The sequence below is a fragment of the Saimiri boliviensis genome, chromosome 12, assembly GCF_048565385.1.
Source record: "Saimiri boliviensis isolate mSaiBol1 chromosome 12, mSaiBol1.pri, whole genome shotgun sequence".
NCBI classification, from domain to species: Eukaryota; Metazoa; Chordata; class Mammalia; order Primates; family Cebidae; genus Saimiri; species Saimiri boliviensis.
The window spans coordinates 41,771,451-41,790,000 of NC_133460.1; the positions used below are offsets into that span (position 1 = coordinate 41,771,451).

The following is an 18,550-nucleotide window of genomic DNA, read 5'->3' on the forward strand; positions in this document are numbered from 1 at the left end:
CTCGTTTGTTATCTACATGGAGCCTGCAGCAATTTATCCATATTAGCTTAAAGTATTCCTATGAATATTAGCTGTGGCCAAGGGCTTCTGCTTCATGTAAGCTGTAGTTTTCTGGATCCACCTCTTTGTCTCTGTAGGTTTCAGGGCAGCAGTTGCCCTGTAACCTCAATTCTCTGATGGATCTAGGAAAAGTTATTGATTTTCACTTAGTTCAGTGTTTTTCTTGTCATGAGGATAGGAGTGATGACTTCCAAGTTCTTTACATGTTGACAGACACCAGCAGTTCACCAGGTCTGTTTCTGATCCTTAAATTAATATAGAGTCACCATACATCTCTATGAGCAGGAAATAGTATCTTCATCTTGGAACGCTCTGGCTACATTGTCCTAGAACATGAGCACTTAGTCAGTGGAGCTTTCAGACATCCCTCTGGGAGGAATTGTAAAATCTGACCAGTCCACTAACAGATTTCCCTTTTTATCCTTAGTTATTTCTGTTACTGCAATGACTACATTAGACTATGTCACCATGGAAAAGACGTAGCCCTCCCAGCCAAATGCATCCTTGCCCACTACTACCGTAATGCCACACACAGATCAGACTGCAGTAAATTTTTGAGAAAGGATGACCTTGTTAGCTCAGTGTCATGCATGTCTATGCATGCTCCACCTTTGGGCTCCTGAGGTTATAATGCCCCCTCACACATTCAGCCAATGTCCCAAAGTGAACCCACTGTGCCAGGTAGATGAATTAATAGGCACATCTTCAAACCCCAATGCCCCCAACTTAATGGTGAATTCCGTCTCACTATACCTTCCTTTCCTGTAAGTAGGCCCCACTCAGGACCACTTCAGTTCATCAGGCCTTCAAAAATGGGAGAGTTCCAATGCTAGATCTATTTGATTTACCCACTAGTTGTTCAGAGACTAGTCCTATATGCCCAGGGGTATAGAGAGAGGTAACATTGTTAAGGCACCTATGGGTCTTCAGAGGCATCCCCAGAAGCTGGAGCAGTGAATGCCTCCTAGTCTTACATTTTCATAGCCAAGAGGGTCCCTCAGTGTGCTCCAGAGGGATTTGCTTCCTTCAAGTGGAGTGGCTAACACCATTGATATGGTAGCTGCTCATACAAATACATGAAATTCTCTATTTCTGCCCAAGAAAATTCTTTTCTATTGGTTGCTCTGATATTTTTACTTATTTATTTTATTGTGATTATCACTAAGAGGCCTGAAAATGGCCAGGACCCACAGTCATCAAACAATTCACTTGACTGATCATCATATTCAGGAAGCTTGCTTGAGTATTTACCCTGAAGTCAAGACTTTCCGATGCCTCCTTTCCCAACCTTTCTGTTTTTTTTTCTCCTAGTGCCTTTATTCATGAAAAACTGACACCCATATGTCCCCCATCTTGCCTAGCCAAGGCCTATTCATGAAAAATGATGAAACCAGTCAGCGGCAAAAAGGCATGGTTTCTACTTTTCTTCACTCAGTAAGAGACAGTGGGGGAGGGTCAGGATAAGCAATGAAAAGCTCAAGGCCATTTCAGGGATCAGACAATAGGTATGAGGAGAATTCTGGCTCACAGGGGCCTCTGAAGATACCCTCTGGCATTTGTCCCCAGTATATAGTTGCTAGTTGTAGGCCATTTCCTATTCAGTTTGTAGATTAATCCCCATGGGAGAGGGGTGTGCTGCCCATTGTCCCCATCTCTGTACCTCACCTGGTGCTGGTGAGAATTGAGGAACACAGGTTACTTGGTTTTCAGGTCAGCAACGCAGGTGGCCACGGGAAGTCTACAGGGTGTTGTGGGCGAGGCATCAAGTTCAGCGAGGACAATCTTGATTCAATTCCTGGCTCTATACTTGCGAGTTGTGTGGCTACAAGAAAATCACTTAACCTCTCTGTGCCTCCATTTTCCTGGAAAGAAAATGAAGATAGTTATCATGACCTCCAAGAGCTATTCTGAAGCACAGAAATAAGATCAAACATGTTCAATGGTTGGCACCAAGAAAATACCTGAGAAATAGCAATTCCTTCCTATTCTCCCACACAGCAAGGTTTAGTAAATGACACTAGGTTTATCTGAGTCATCATTCAGCTTCATAAAAACTGAACATGCCTCCCTTACCCCACAATTAATTCCCCCAAATTAACATTCTGGAACATTGAAATTAGAAGGCACTTTTCATGTCACCTTGTCTAACCTGCCCATTTTGCAGATGATAAAACTGAGGCCTAGAGGGCTCAGGGCTCTGTTCAAAGCCTGCTGTTTCTCCTCTATTACCCCTTGCCCTATACCTTGTTAATTATCACCTTTTTGAAGTCCATGTTTACAAACTCTAGTGAATGTTTAGCTATTTGCACTTGTAGTACTATTTTGTGAGGTGTGGCCATGTGGGGTTATTTCAGGTCTTTCACTATGGTCTCCCAAAAGGAAAATATTGTTGATTGCTCACAGTTCCCTAAGGGTGTCAAGCCAGTAGTATCTGGCCACGGGCCATGGGTTCCAGATACTTTCTTCCTGAGAGAAGACTGTTCTCTCTGGATGCACTTGTCCATTGGTATAAATGCATTCTGCCATGGCCAAGGTGGTGAGGCTGGAGGAGAGAGTTTTACATAAGCTGGGATAGTCCAATCAGCTTCCTGGCCTTTAGTGGCTGCTGACTTTGCCAGACACCTGTGCTCTGGGGAGACAGCTCTCCCTCTGTCTAACCCCAGGGTCTGCTGCAGATCTAGAGACCCAGAGTTGTTGGATCTTCAAGGCCAGAGGCCTCCAGCAGCCTAGAACTCTGTTTCCTCACCAGCCAGCTAGTCCATTTCTGCACTGTAGCCTTTCCACAGTGGGACAGGCCACAAGTGGCCTTGGGGACAAAAATTATGAAAACAGGCCAATCAGAACATCATCAGGAGTGTCCTGCAGCTTCCCAAAGAGTTGTTCTCACAGTGTCAAATGCATTAAGTCCTACCAGGGAGAACAGGAGAGACGTGACTGAAATACTCTTGGAGCCTCCTCAACCCCAGGGTGCTGCACTGCACAGCACCCACTGCAATGCCACCCTCAGCCCCCAGCTTCTGGGTTACCCTTGGGAGAAGATATCAAAGTCCAAATGATGGCAGGTAGGTGGAATGGAGACACACATCAGAATCTGGCTGGGTGTGGGGAATACAGGACAGGTTTGAAAACTCCCCAGATGATTCTGATAAACTTCTCCCTCTGTCTAGGTTTGCCAGACTTAGCAAATAAAAACACAAGACACCTAGTTAATCTGAATTTAGATAAACAATGAATCACTTTTAATTTAAGTATGTCCTATGTGATATTGGGAGAATACTTATACTAAGAAAAAACTGTTTATCTGAAACTCAATTTTAACAGGGCATCATTGTATTTTATCTGGCAACTCTCCCACCTTCCCCACCCTCAAACAGGAAAGTGACATTTTAAAATACCATTCTAAAAAAAAACACACTCACTGTCAAACAGTAGAGAAGTATAAAAAATAAAAATAAAAACCAGGCATAATTTTACCATCCAGAGTTGTTAATCACTGCTAACATTTTGGTCTATTCCTTGGCAGTCTGCCTGTGTGTGTCAGAGGTTTATTGTCAACCATATATTTATGTATAAAATTTAGATTACACCAAACATAGTTTTATGTTATCCTTTTCCTCTGTAACATTATATATATATGTGAAAATATATAACATTTTCTTATATATAATACATAGCATTAAACACAAGAATATGTTATATATATTTCACATAAAAATTTAACGTTACATATTTTCTTATGTTTTAAAATATCCTTTTGAACATGTCTTTTTTAACTTTTATTTTAAGATCAGGAACACATGTGCAGGTTTGTTATACAGGTAAACTCATGTCATGGGAGTTTGGTATACATATTATTTCATCACACAGATAATAAGCACAGTACCTGATAGTTATTTTTTTGGATTCTCTCCCTCCTCCTACCCTCTTCCTTCAAGTAGACCCAATGCGTATTCTTCTCCTCTTTGTGTTCTCATCATTTAGCTCCCACTCATAAGTGAAAACATGCGGTATTTAGTTTTCTGTTCCAGAGTTAGTTTTCTAAGGATAATGGCCTCCAGCTCTATCCATGTTCTTGCAAAGGGCATGATCTCATTCTATTTTTTTGCTGCTGCATAGTATTTCATGGTGTATAGGTACCACATTTTCTTTATCCAGTGTATCACTGATGGACGTTTAGGTTGATTCCATGTCTTTGCTATTGTGAATTGTACTGTAATGAACATAGGCATATATGTGTCTTGATTACAGAACAATTTATGTGCCTTTGGTTATATACCCAATGACATGGTTTGGATCTGTGTCCCCACACAAACCTCATGTTGAAATGTAATCCCCAGTGTTGGAGGTGGGGCCAGGTAGGAGGTGATTGCATCATGAGGGCAGATTTCCCCCTTGGTGCTGTTCTCCTGATAGAGAGTGATTTCTCCTGAGATCTGGTCATTTAAAAGTGTATGCACCCCCATCCCCTTCCTTCTGCTCTGGCCATGTGAAGTACTGGCTCTCCCCTTTGCCTTCAGCTATGATTGTAAGTTTCCTGAGGTATCCCCAGAAGCTGAGCAGATCCCAGCATCATGCTTCCTGTACAGCCTATGAAACCATAAACTAATCAAACCCCTTTCTTTATAAGTTATCTACTCTTAAGTATCTCCTTATAGCAGGGCAAGAATGGACTAATATACACAATTAATGAGATTGCTGGGTTGAATGGTAACTCTGCTTTGGGTTCTCTGAGAAATCACCAAACTGTTTTCCATAATGGCTGAACTAATTTACATTCCCACCAAAATTGTGTAAATATACCATGTTTTCTGAAACCTTTATCAGCATCTTTTTTTTTTTTTTTGACTTTTTAATAATAGCCATTCTGACTGGTATGAGATGGTATCTCATTCTGGTTTTGTATTGCATTTCTCTAATGATCAGTGATACTGAGCTTTATTTTTTCTATATGCTTGTTGCCTACATGTATGTCTTCTTTTGAAAAGTGTCTGTTCATGTCCTTTGCCCACTTTTTAACAGGGTTGGTTTTCTTCCCCCTGTAAATTTAAGTTCCTTATAGATGCTGGATATTAGCCCTTTGTCAGATGCATAATTTGGAAATATTTTCTTCCATTCTGTAGACTGTTTGTTTTGCTGTGTCTGCTGATAGTTTCTTTTGCTATGCAGAAGTCTTCTGTTTAATTAGATCTCATTTGTCAATTTCTGCTTTTGTTGCAATTACTTTTGGCACCTTCATTATGAAATCTTCACCAGTTCCTATGTCTAATATGGTATTTCCTAGGCTATATTCCAGAGTTTTTATAGTTTGGGGTTTAAGTCTTTAATCCACCTTGAGTTGATTTTTGCATATGGTGGAAGAAAAGAGTCCAGTTTCAATCTTCTGCATATGGCTAGCCAGTTATCTCAGTACAATTTATTGAATAGGGAGCCCTTTCCCCATTGCTGGTTTTTGTTTGCTTTGTCAAATATCGGATTGTTCCAGGTGTGTGGCCTTATTTCTGGGCTCTCTGATCTGTTGCATTGGTCTGAGTGTCAGTTTCTGTACCAGTACCATACTGTTTTGGTTACTGTAACCCTGTAGCACAGTTTGAGGTCGGGTAACATGATGCCTCCAGCTTTGTTATTTTTGCTTAGGATTGCCTTGCCTATTTGGGCTCTTTTAAATTTCATATGAATTTTAAAATAGTTTTTGTCTAGTTCTTTGAAGAATGTCATTGGTAGTTTATAAGATTGAATCTGTAAATTTCTTCTAATGATACTGATTCTTCCTATTCATGAGCAAGAAATTTTTTTTCCATTTTCCATAAAGAGATGTGTCATCTCTTTATGAGCAGGTCTTTTTAATGGCTAAAAATGCTCAATGTTATTTCAACTCAGGCATGTAGGGGAATGAGAGAAACAGATCTGCTCAGTTTCTCAATTTTTGCAGGTGACAATTAGCAATCAGATGCTTGATACAGCAAACATCCAGCACTATGCCAGACCCATAGGAGGGGTTCATAAAAAACTTGTGGATTAAGTAAATAAATATATTCTCTCATTATAATGAGAGAACAAATCCCTTTAGACCCTGGAAGCACTCTAACCTCAACACAGTACACAGATTTCCATTGTATAGGTTAGTGATGAAAGAAGTAGGGACTGTTTGGACTTCAGCAAGAAGTTGATAATGCAGCATTCTGGCCTTTGATGTTGAACACAGGCAAAGTTGTGATTTTACTTTAAATTTCATAAAACACTTAGCATCCATTTGGTGTCAGGCCCCACTGTAGGTATTCCAACACAGAAATGAAGAGGAGGAATGACATACACATGAAATTATATTTGTATGTGGTGATGATGAATAGATAATAAAAGAATTAAACATAATATTTTTATAGTGACGAATGAGAACTGAAACCATTATAAGCAGACAGCTTACTGTCCATCCTAATATGATGCAACTATTTGCCTCAGCATTAATATGACTGCACTACTCCACAAAATGCTAGCCCTAAAATTACGAAGCTGCAAATAATGTTATTATTTGTTTCAGGAAGTTCCTGAAAATGCATGACTCTTCACTAGTCCTCATCTAAGTAGCTGGCTCCATCTCAGAACAACCCAAGGGGTTTGCATACCCCTCAAGGTGCTATGTGAAAACCTCACCTCACTATGTTCATCAGTGCCAGCCTATATTATAACACAACTTTGCACAACTCTAATTAGTCTCTACATTAAAAGACCCACCTAAACTAGTTCCTCAAAATCTTATCAGTATTTCATCCTTGATCTCCCCTTCTAAGATGCTTCTAAGATTCCATCAAAGGAGTCGTATCTCTTACTGCACTGGGCAATAAACTTGGCCTTGTGCAATCAGCAGGTTATTTCAGTAGTCTATGTGGGATTCACCAGTCAACGTGAGTGGTCTAAAGTCAAAGACGCAGAAACATTCAATCCACAGTGATGGAGGTGGGGCTGGTGGTGACAGTACTTTCATGTGGATAAAGCCTCTCAAAAGTGGTAACATTTGAGCTGAGATCTGAGTGAAGAAAGGATCTGGCCTGGTCATATCCTGGGGACAAAAACTCCCAGGTGCTGGAAGTAACAAAAGAAGGAAGCTTGATAGTAAAGCAAAGTTTGTCAGAGAGGTAGGGATGCATGGCAGATAGTGTAGGACATTACAGGCCAAGGTAAGGTGTTTAAATTTCATGCTAAATATGATTTTTTAATTGGAGTATTTAAGCAAGAAAGTGACATCCCTTCATCTGTCCATCCAGTCAATGAATACTAATTGAGACCTTCCTCTTGCCTGGGATTTATGGGTATGAACTGCACTGCAGATTTGGCATTCTGGAGGGAATACAGACACAAATTGCCCCACGCAGAAGACCAATCCCAGTACATTGCAGGAAGTGTGGGAAAAAAGAATGACCCATAAGCTACACAGTCAAAACTGGCCCTTCCTTGTCATAGTTTTGGTCCCACATCTCCAGGGTTCAATGTAAGCAAAGTGTGCTTGGTAATGGTCCCCAGTTGCTAAGATCCATAAGACACTATAGCACACCCAGGCTCTAAACTCCCCAGGAACAGCAATCTACATTATTTTTATCTAAGGGCCTCAGCCCCAAGCACAGGGCATGGCATAGAGTAGGTGCTCAAAACATGTTGGAATGGATGGTCTGCTTTTTATGCTACACCCAGTTCCAAAAAGATGTAAAGTTGTATACACAGCTCCATACATTATTAAAACACAAAAATAAATGATGAAAATGGACCAAGGGAATGGGAAGTTAGAGAAATTAAAAAAAAAAAAAAAACAGGGATAAAGTCAGTGGTTTAAAATCCTTAATGAGTAGTTTTGAGTAGAGGTGAACTACAGTTTTCTAGCAGCCAATGAAAAGAGCAAAGGCCAGTTGCTATATCCACAGAAATAAAATTAGACGCAGTAACAAGAAGCCAGTGCCTTGGGAAGAGCCCAGCTCCTTCTAATGTTGAATCAAAGACATTTTTTATGGTCTTCATAAGGGGATTTTCTATGAGACAGTAAACAGCAACATCCTTAGAACAAATACAGTTGTGGGTTTCAAATGGCCATTTCTTGAAACATCCCCTGGGAGCATTACCCAGGCACATCTGAGCATAACTCCATCAAGGAGACTTGGCCAGGGAGGAGAGGGTAGTGCACACAATTCTCGTCAACAGCTTGCTGGTGACTGCGACGTAGAATGGTAGAGAAACCCAGATGTATGCTGGGGAGAGTGGAGGATGAGGCTGACTGACCCAGTGGTTTTTGCACTTGCTGGAGGCAGGTGCATGTTTGTCTCCTACACACCTATGGCAGGGAGCCACTTGAAATGTGGGAAGTACCTTCTTCTTAACCGGTATGGAGAATTCTCAGGCCTTCTTCCTAAAATGAGAGGGAGGGGGCCTCCATAAAGGAGGGATATGTGGAGAAGGGAATCTTCATGAAGTGCTATAGTAAACACTTCATATATTAACTCTGTGAAGAAAGCATCTCCTGGCAGGCAAGCTTACAAAATGTATGCAGTTAGTGGCGGGGTTGCCTAGGGCCTGTCTGCGGCTCCATCGGGGTGCCCCATTTCCTGGCTCTTATGGGGGCCATAAAAGCCTGCTCCTGACTGATCGCTGACATATGAGGTGACAGGCAAGGAAATGGTTTCCTTTGGCCACATGTGTGTATCCTAATTTACAGCTCCTCTGGAATTAGCAAGGCAGACAACTTCACTGCTATTGCACAATTATGGACTTCTAATGGCTTTCATAAAGGCGAACACTTAGTTTGGAAAAGAAAATCATGGTGAATTCAATACTAAAAGTAACATCATTTTGTACTTGTTATTATTGAATATTCATAAGCACTCTTTAAATTAACTGGATTTCTTTATTTTCTTTTCTTTTGAGACAAAGTCTCATTCTGTCACCCAGGCTGGCATGCAGTGGTGTGACCTTGGCTCACTGCAAACTCCACCTCCAAGTTCCAGCAATTCTCCCTGCTGCAGCCTCCTGAGTAGCTGGGATTACAGGCACCTGCCACCATACCCGGATAATTTTTTTTGTATTTTTAGTAGGGAGGGGGTTTCACCATGTTGGCCAGGCTGGTTTCAAACTCCTGACCTCAGGTGATCCATAGGGCCTGCCTTGGCCTCCCAAAGTGCTGGGATTACAGGCATGAGCCATCATGCCCAGCCAAGAGAGAGAGATTTCTCTCTTGCCAAGCTCACTGCCTTGTTAGATCCTGACATGGCTCAAAGATGGGAAAATGGAGATCCAGTGAGGGTTAAGTGATGTCTCTTCAAGGTCACAAAAAGTTGTTCCTCTGTCCTAGTTTCATAACTCCTAGTTGATAGCTCTTTACATGCATGATGTTGATGAAGCATCCAGCCTAGTGCCTGGCACTCGCAGCAGGAGCCCAGTGATTATTCATTTACCCCATTTCCAAACTTCCTCTTTTCCACTTTTCTGCTAAAGAGGTACTCATAGATTGAAGGATAAAGTGTAACTCCCCCAGTTGGCCTACCTGCTATTCCCACTTTGCAGAGACATCTGCTTTTCCTTGAGTACCAAGTGGAATGTTGTAAACACATGTTCTTAATAAATTACAGAAACAAACTAAAATGTGGAAGGTTGTCAAGTCTCAGAACTACAAGGCTGGCAATAGAACCCCCTCTTAGCCTTCTAACTCAGGCTTGTCACTGAGTCTGTGACCCTACACCTGTCCCCATGTCTTTCTTTTCCATATGGCTTTACGGACACCATTTTTTTTGAGTCCTCACATCTGAACAGAGGGATGAGGAGAAATATCAAAATGGGATGGATCCATGAGCTTCCACAAGAAGAACAGAAACAGGATGGGAGCGTCCATGCAGACCACAGGTTGTACATTCTGGTGAAGGAGATGAGGCAAGAAAGAACTCCATAAATTCTCAGACAATAAGGTCAAGGAAATAAAATCTTTGGATCACAATAGGGAGGTGGCGAAATTTATGAATATGATTACATAGTGCTGGATTTGTACTGTTTTCAGCTTAGCCTGGAAAGTCAACAACAATGCAGTGCTTGGGGTATTCTCCAAATGATCATTTTCCTTCCATTAGGCATATAATTTTTAAATTATTTCCAAATTACATTTTGACTTCGCATTATATACATATTTGTTTCAGTGCTATTGTTGGGGAGGGGAAACGGGAGGAAAGATGGTGGCCAGTGCCCACCAATAGGTGGCCAATCTGATCCTAAAGAGATTATTCTCTAAGTAAATGCCTTCTGAAGGCCCACCTGTTGAATGAACAGATGCACCTTAGGGTAGGTTGCTGGTGTTATGATGGACTATGGAAGAAATATTAATAGTATTTTCTAATGGCAGAGGAAGAACTACATGTGGCTCAAGGCAAACAGAAAGGAGAAATAAATGCAAATTGCTAGTGTCCCAAGTATAGGAAAAGAAACTAAGGTACTTCCATAAGTACTTTAGGATTTTAGCATCAAGGGTTGAAACAAAAGTTTTGCCTCTGCTAACCAAAACACTAACCAGATTGGGCTTCTCCCGGACATTTGTCTATTTGCAGACTCTGATTTCTAAGTCTCCTTTTATCCAGCAAGTTCCCCAACTATGATTACCTCCAATGTATGAGCTCATTTCTCTGCACTTATTCCCAAATGGCTGACATCGATTTGCAATGTTAATGAAGTAAGCACCCAACTATCCTTGTTCATGAGCTATTACCTCGGTATTGATTGTAGCCTTAATTGACAATTACTTGAATGGGCCGGGCTACACTGAGCTTTTATTAATTTTCCATTGTGATGCTCATTACTAAACTTCTTTGCAATTGTGTAATAATGTAAACTCCCACTGTGGCTAATTGAAGTGGAAAATTCCACTGGCCATTTCCCAAACCTATTTATCTTGGAAAATAAAGAATCTGTATTGTTAAATTTGATATCAGGATTCTAGGTTTTGATTCTGTGGGAAGTGAATCGTGACTTTGGCTGTGAAAATAAATAGAATTTGCTAATTATTTTTCCTTCACTCCTATTTCAGAGGACATGTGGTATCCAGAGACTGGATTCTTCCCTCCCCTCCTAGACAAACAGTGAACTCCATGCTACTGTTAAATTTTATTCATTCTTCTATCTTCCTTAAAATGTTTTTTAAATAATTAGAGGTGGAGAGGTGACAGAGAGAAAAGAAAATTATGTAGTTTTAGGGATTTTCATTTCTTTCAGCTAAGCCTATGTCAACATTTTTTTTCCCATTCTTTCCAACAAACAAACTATGATTTTAAATCTCCTTCAAATAATAAGCAAAATGTATGAGAAATACCAAGACCTTATTGGAAACAAAAGTTAGAGCTTTGTCACAGAAGAGCAGTTAGGAAAAGGAAGGACTTGCTCACCAGTAGAGCTCCCAGAGACACACTGAGAATCCCCTTGCCTCTCACCTCTAGAGCTCAGAAATCAGAAACATCTCTGGTCCTCACCTCTTAGAGAGCTTCACACTGACCACTCTTCATCACCCTAATTTGCTCTTTACCATCTCCGACCATGTTGGGATTGTCAACATGCACGTTATCCTGAGTTACAAGCACACATTGGGAAAATGTAATAAGGCTTCCGCCTTCTGGTATATGGCTGAGATGAGCTGAGTTTGGGGCATACGATGGGAGAAAGTGATTTGGAAATGTGACTTACGATTCAATAAATTAGAGGAATGGATTTAATGTAATTTATAACTGATTAAAGTTGGAGTTCACTTTATTGTTAGCTATTAAAATGGAGCCACTCCTATGGTCTTCTGAGAGAACCACAAGTGTAACAGAAAGAGAGTTCAAAAGTGAATCCAATGCCCTTTTTGTTTTGTTGACCATTACACATGTGTTCTAAGCCTCACATTTGTCCTTTTTTTTTTAGCGCCCTTTAAAATCACTGTTTTTCCCACTTTATAAAATGCAGTACATATGAAGATCGGCAGCCCAGCCATCCTTCAACAAAGGACTTCCTGCCAGGAGTAGGGTAAATGATGACCCCCAAAAAGATACATCCACCAGAAACCTCAGAATGTTACCTGAGGTAGCGAGTTTTCTTATCAGTGAGATATTTTCAGAACATCTTCTTCAGAGAGATGTTCTGGAAGAAAAAAATTAAGATCAGTTGACTTTGAGTACAGTCATCTCCATCCTGAGTGAAAGGAAATGCAATGGGTGGAAAATGCTCTTCCCTGGGAATCAAAATTCTCGTGGCTTAATGTCTCTAAACCTTATGATAAAAGAGGGGTTTGGCTCATATGACCTCTGAGGGGCTTTTGTTCTCTAAAATGCAGTGATTTGGTCTTGAGACATTGAGCTGCATGAGAGTAGAACAGTAGAAAGGGTACTGGCCTGGGAGATCAGAGCAATGCTTTCACTTTCATTCTCCCGGCCTCGGACAGGTCACTTCCCCTTCCAGGCAGGGCCTTACCTTCTTCCTCTGCACCAGTGAGTGCGATTGAGGCAGCTAACCTGTCAGCATGGCGAGTAATGGCTCTTGGTATGGTCACTTTTATGTGTCATCCTGGCTATGCTATCGTACTTGTACTCAGTTCCAGGTGTTGCCAGGAAGGCTATTTCGCAGATGTGGTTGACATCTATCATCAGTTGGCTTCAAGTAAGGGAGATTACCCTCAATTATGTGGCCAGGCCTCGTCCAATCAGTTGGAAGTTCCTAAGAGCACAAACTGAGGTATGCAGAAGAAAAAATTCTGCCTTAACTCCTGCCAGAGCTTCCAACTTGCCAGCCTGCCCTACAGATTTTGGACCTGCCAGCCCCCACAATTGTATGAGCCAATTCCTTAAAATAAACCTCTTCATATAAATATATATCCCGTTGGTTCTGTTTCTCTAGAGAACCCTGACTGACACAGCCCTCTAGATGAGATGGTAAATCTGTGGTCATCAAAAGATGCGTATCTTCTACTTGCTGTGGTAGGAATAGTTTAGGAAACACTGTAAAGTGCAGGATACCTCAGGGGCCATATTCACCCCAAAGACTTTTTTTTTCCTTGTGCCTACATTGCTTTGAACTAGCTACTATTTAAAAACAAGGAGATATTACTTAAAGTACGAATTTCTAATTCTCTTCAATAATTAGAGATCTAGCAACCTTAAGTTTGTATTCCTGCAAGGAAATAATCAGCTTGAACTAAATCCTCAAACTGGGTTACTTGTCACCCTAGGGTACACAAAGGCTTTCCAAGGAGTATCAATTTCCAGACGCTCATCTTCCGTATGTTCTCATTTCTAAAGCTGATCAGCTTGGCAACCTGCTTGCCTTCTGAGCCTCACATTTGTCCTGTTTTTCTCTCAGCTTCCCTTTCCAATCACTCTTTCCCTACTTTATGAAATGTAGATATGAAGATAGGCTGCCCAGCTATCTCTTCAACAAACGACTTGCTGCCTGTAGTGGGACTAATGGTGACCCCAGAAAGATACGTCTACCTGAAACCTCAGGATGTTACCTTACATGGAGTAAGGGTCTTTGCAGATGTAATTAAGGTAAAGATCTTGAGATGAGATCATCCTGGATTTGGGTGGGCCCTAAATCCAATGATGAGGATCTTTATAAAAGACTGAAAAGGAGAAAGCAGACAAGGAGACGCAGAGGGGAAGGCCACGTGCAGAAAGAGGCAGAGACTGGAGGAACACATGTGTATGCCAAGGAAAGCCAAGGAGGGCCAGGGGCCACAGAAGCTGAGAGAGGCATGGGATGATTCTCCCTCAGAGCCTCCAGGAGGAACCAGCCCAATATATGCCTTGATTTTGAACTTCTGCCATCCAAAATTGTGAGAGAATAAATCTCTGTTATGCTTAGTTACAAGTTTGTGATAATTGGTTATGGTGGCCCTAGGAATCCAATCCACTGTCCATCTATGGAGAATGCAGCCAGCAGACAGACCCAGCTCTTTCAGAGTCTGCCTCAGCTGCAGGGGTCACACCCTTCCAGGGATGGTCCCATGCCTGGGTGACCAAGTCTCTATAAAGACCAGTCTCCAAGACAACTCTAATGGGCAGTACTCACTTCAGATCTCCTAGCCAGGTTGGCCAAGGCTTCGCAGATTTCGTCTGTGCCCAGGCCTAGTTTCTTTCATAGATATTGATCACTAATAAATATCTTGTCTTGTACTCTGCTTCCTGAGATCCTAACCTGCACTGCAAAGGAAATGCACACCTTCTCCCCATCTCAAATCTAGCTGTAGTGCATTGCCTCAGGGTGTTAGAACTTTCTCCATGACAATGAGGCAATTCAAAATATTCATATGGAAGTAACAAAACAGTTCCTATTCACATTTACTTATTTGTATAAACCAGGTTTCTCAACCTTTATAGCTATATATGCCAAAAATAGGAACAGAGTTGATACTGAACCCTATCTCATTCTAGTATTAAATAATAGCCATTCATGCATACATGAACTAAATGGAACAAATAAAACCCTATGCATCTTATATAGGTATGCACTTTAAATAAAATTTTAATTTCATGTTTAATCATTCATAAAAATGTTAAAAGTATATCTATATTGTTTTAATCAATTTTTCCAGAAGATAAATTTCGTCAATATCTATGGCATTATGTTAGCAGGAAATAAAATTTCAGTTTGGATTTTTATTTATGTTATCAAGAAGCCTGATAGGGTAATGCATAAAACACTTGAAAACAAACATACTACATTAGAATGAAATTTTGTGGGGTAATAGAAATTTAAATATGAGTTCAAGGAGAAAAAAGTAAAATTTCTGTATGTCACAGAGAACTTACGCTTTTTATTTACAGTTGACAGTATCAAATTGCTATGGGGCTTACATTTTACTAGAGGGACGTAAACTTTATTTATTTATTTATTTATTTATTTATTTATTTATTTATTTATTTATTTATTTGCAGGCGGAATCTCGCTCTGTCGCCAGGCTGGAGTGCAGTGGCATGATCCTGGCTCACTGCAACCTCCATCTCCTGGGTTCAAGCAATTTTTCTGCCTCAGCCTCCCGAGTAGCTGGGACTAGAGGTGTGCGCCACCATGCCCAGCTAATTTTTTTGTATTTTTAGTAGAGACAAGGGTTTCACCATGTTGGCCAGGATGGTCTCAATCTCTTGACCTTGTGATCCACCCGTGTCAGCCTCCCAAAGTGCTGGGATTACAAGTATGAGCCACCACACCCAGCCTATTTTTTTTTTTTTTTTGAGACAGAGTTTCGCTCTTGTTGCCCAGACTAGAGTGCAATGTTGCAATCTTGGCTCACTGCAACCTCTGCCTCCTGGGTTCAAGCAATTCTCCTGCCTCAGCCTCCTGAGTAGTTGGGATTACAGTCACCTGCCACCATGCCCAGCTAATTTTTGTATTTTTAGTTGAGACAGGGTTTCAACACGTTGGCCAGGCTGGTCTCAAATTCCTGATCTCAGGTGATCTACCTGCCTTGGCCTACCAAAGTGCTGGGATCACAGACGTGAGCCACTGCACCCAGTCTAAACTTTTACTTTAAAATGTTGCCATTTACCATACACTTCTAATTACCATCTTAAAAATGACTGTTAAACTTATTATTCAAAAATTTAGATGTTAACTTAAAAATCTGATAAGTGGTACATAGTTTTGCAAAACATTTTTAGGAGGTTCATTAGCAAAAAGTTCCATGACCACTGATTTGTGTTGCTTGCTGGCCCCTGCAGGCTTTTTAGCTAAACTACTGAATACCTCTGTGCTAAAGCACTTTAGTGCAGTTCTTGGGAGCATTTTTTCCATTCTTTAAGAATCATGGCTGAAATACAGAAATGGGGCAGTTTTTTCTAATTCCCACAAAGGTCATTTGAAGACAAGGACCACACAGGAGAATGCTCTGAGGGGCAAGAAGGAGACTCACAAATTCTCCCAAAAGAATTTCAGAGAAGCTGCTCCTTCTGTGCCCTCCCTATGCCCTCCTGCCACTACCTCCAGCTTTCTCTTTTTCCCCTCTCCTGTAGGCCCTATTAGGGGTGGAGGAGAATGAGACATCAGAGGAGAATGTATTCACTTCGTATGTTGCCCTGCCTTCCAAAACAATAATTATAACCATAATAATGACTGCCATTTATTGAATACTTTGTGCCAGGTTAAAAAAAAAGAATTCTTTTAACAGCTAACATCAGAATTCTTCATAGGAAGGGAACTATCTTTGAGGAATCCCTTGAATAAGCCCTTTTAGGGACTGATTCTAAAAATTATTCAGAAGATGAGTTAGAAAAGAAAATCTGAGGAAAAATTATGACAAATAACAGCCAATAACTTTATAAACGCTTCCTAAGTGGTAGACACCGTGTTAAGCACTTTACATACAGAAATTCATTAAAGCCTCACGATCACATTATTATTATTATCCCTGTCTCAAAGATGGGATAACTGAGGTACAGATGACTAAACAAAGTGTCTCAGTTCAAGTAAATGATAACGTTACCCCTGGCCCCAGAGTCCAGTGCTCTTATCTACTATGCAGTCTGTAAGGTCTTAATAACAACTGTGCTGTGCTATGCTAGGATTTTTAAAAACAACAATAGTAATTAAACCAATGTTATGCCTTCTCATCATAGAGTAAAGAAATAGGAGACCAAAAGCAGCTCCATATGTAGAAAATTAGCATATGATAATTAGGCATTTCAAATCAGTAGCAAAAATGAAAATTTCTACTTTACACCTAAACTGAATTATATTCCAGATGGATCGAATGTATATCAATGTAAATGTATCAAAAATCTTAAGTACTAGGAGAAAATATTGGAATATTTTTATAATTTTGGCATTTCCTTCTAGGCAGATGATGCCTGGAATTTATATTTAAAAAAAAGATTAGTATCTTTTGCTACATAAATATAAAAAAATTGAAAAAACACTTTAACCTAAGCTGTAAGACAAATAATACTCTGAAAAAATATTGCAATTATATGATAAACAAAAAAACCAAACCTGTTATTTATATGTATATATATATATATATATATATATCATAAATACTTATTTTTGAGACAGGGTCTCATTCTTTCACACATGCTTGAGTGCAGTGGCATGATCTCAGCTCACTGCAACCTCCACCTCCCAGGTTCAAGCAATTCATCTGCCTCACCAAGGTGACACTCCCTACTTGGGAGGCTAAGGAAGGAGAATCGCTTGAACCTGGGCGATTATAGGTGTGTGCCACCACATCCAGCTAATTTTTGTATTTTATTAGAGATAGGGTTCCACCATGTAGGTCAGGCTGGTCTCAAACCCCTGACCTCAAATGATCCGCTCGCCTTGGCCTCCCAAAGTACTGGGATTACAGGCATGAGCCACCATGCCCAGTTCCCGTAATATATTTTTGAAATTTCTATAAATTAACAGAAATGCCAAACTACCAATTAGAATAAGAGATACATACAATTCACAGAAAAATAAATGCAAATGGAAATGAACATAAAAATCACTGCACAATCACACTCAAAGCCAAAAATGTCCAAATTTAAAAAGAGAGGCTTAAAAAAAATAAACTCATGGAGATAGAGTGGTAAGATGGTGGCCAGAGACTAGGAAGGGTGGGGTTCAGGGTCGGGGGGATACAGAGGGGGTGGTTAATGGGCATAAAAATACAGTTAGATAGAATAAGCTCTAGTATTCAACAGCACAATAGAGTGACTACAGTTAAGAATAATTTATTGTATATTCTAAAATAAGTAAAACAGTGGAACTCGAGAGTTCTTAACACAAAGAAATGATAAATACCTTAAGTGATGGATACCCTAATTACCCTGATTTTTTTATCTTTACACATTGTATGCCTGTATCAGAACATGACATACTCCACAAATATGTACAACTATGTATCCATAACACTTCAAAAAATAGGGAATATCATAAGGAAAAAATTAGCAAATATTAAAATGTTTGAAAAAACATCAAGTGAGAAAACTCTTAAGATATTATTGGCATATGGGTGGTAGTGTAAACGTTAAGCCTTTTTGGAGAGAGCTTTGGCAGTAGCTATTCTAACAGAAAATGCATATTTCATTTGTCCTAGAAATTAGAGGAGGAGTTATCATGTTCTCAACATTCCAGAACCTAGACTGAGTACACATTTTTCCCCTGGGTCAATTCTGCATGTCATTCTGGTATTCAGACTCTTTCATTACAGAGACCCACCCACCTGTTCAGTGCAACTTCCCCACACCAACCTGTCTCCCCAAGTCTGTCAGGTTCCAAACAGCACACCTCCTACACCCAGGCCTTTGCTCATGCTGTTTCATCTTCTCAAAGGATCCTCCCTCCTTGCTTTCACCTCCCAACCTGCTTCAAGGCCCATCCCAAGCTCCATCTCTACCAGGATGCCAGGTCCTTCACACAGTTCCCAATATTAAGTAAGAACTTAATAAATGCAATATTTTTTTACTTTAATATTATTAACACTTACATATCTACTCTCTCAGTTTGTTCTCTAATTCCTTGGGGTATG

At 40.4% G+C, this 18,550-nt stretch overlaps 1 protein-coding gene across 4 annotated transcripts in view; it reads right to left on the bottom strand.

Moving 5' to 3' along the window:
• The window catches only part of RTKN2 (rhotekin 2), a 158,221-nt gene that overhangs the window by 37,257 nt on the left and 102,414 nt on the right, over window positions 1-18,550 (bottom strand). For 2 of the 4 annotated variants that reach the window (XR_012512821.1, XM_074382284.1), the window contains exon 13: window positions 1,726-1,922. Coding sequence is in view for 3 of the 4 variants with exons in the window: in XM_074382284.1 (XP_074238385.1) it covers window positions 1,767-1,922 (156 nt within the window). In the remaining variant the exon portion in view is untranslated. Of the gene's footprint in view, window positions 1-1,725; window positions 1,923-18,550 lie in introns of those variants that run through there. The other 2 variants (XM_074382287.1, XM_074382286.1) reach the window with 1 other exon arrangement.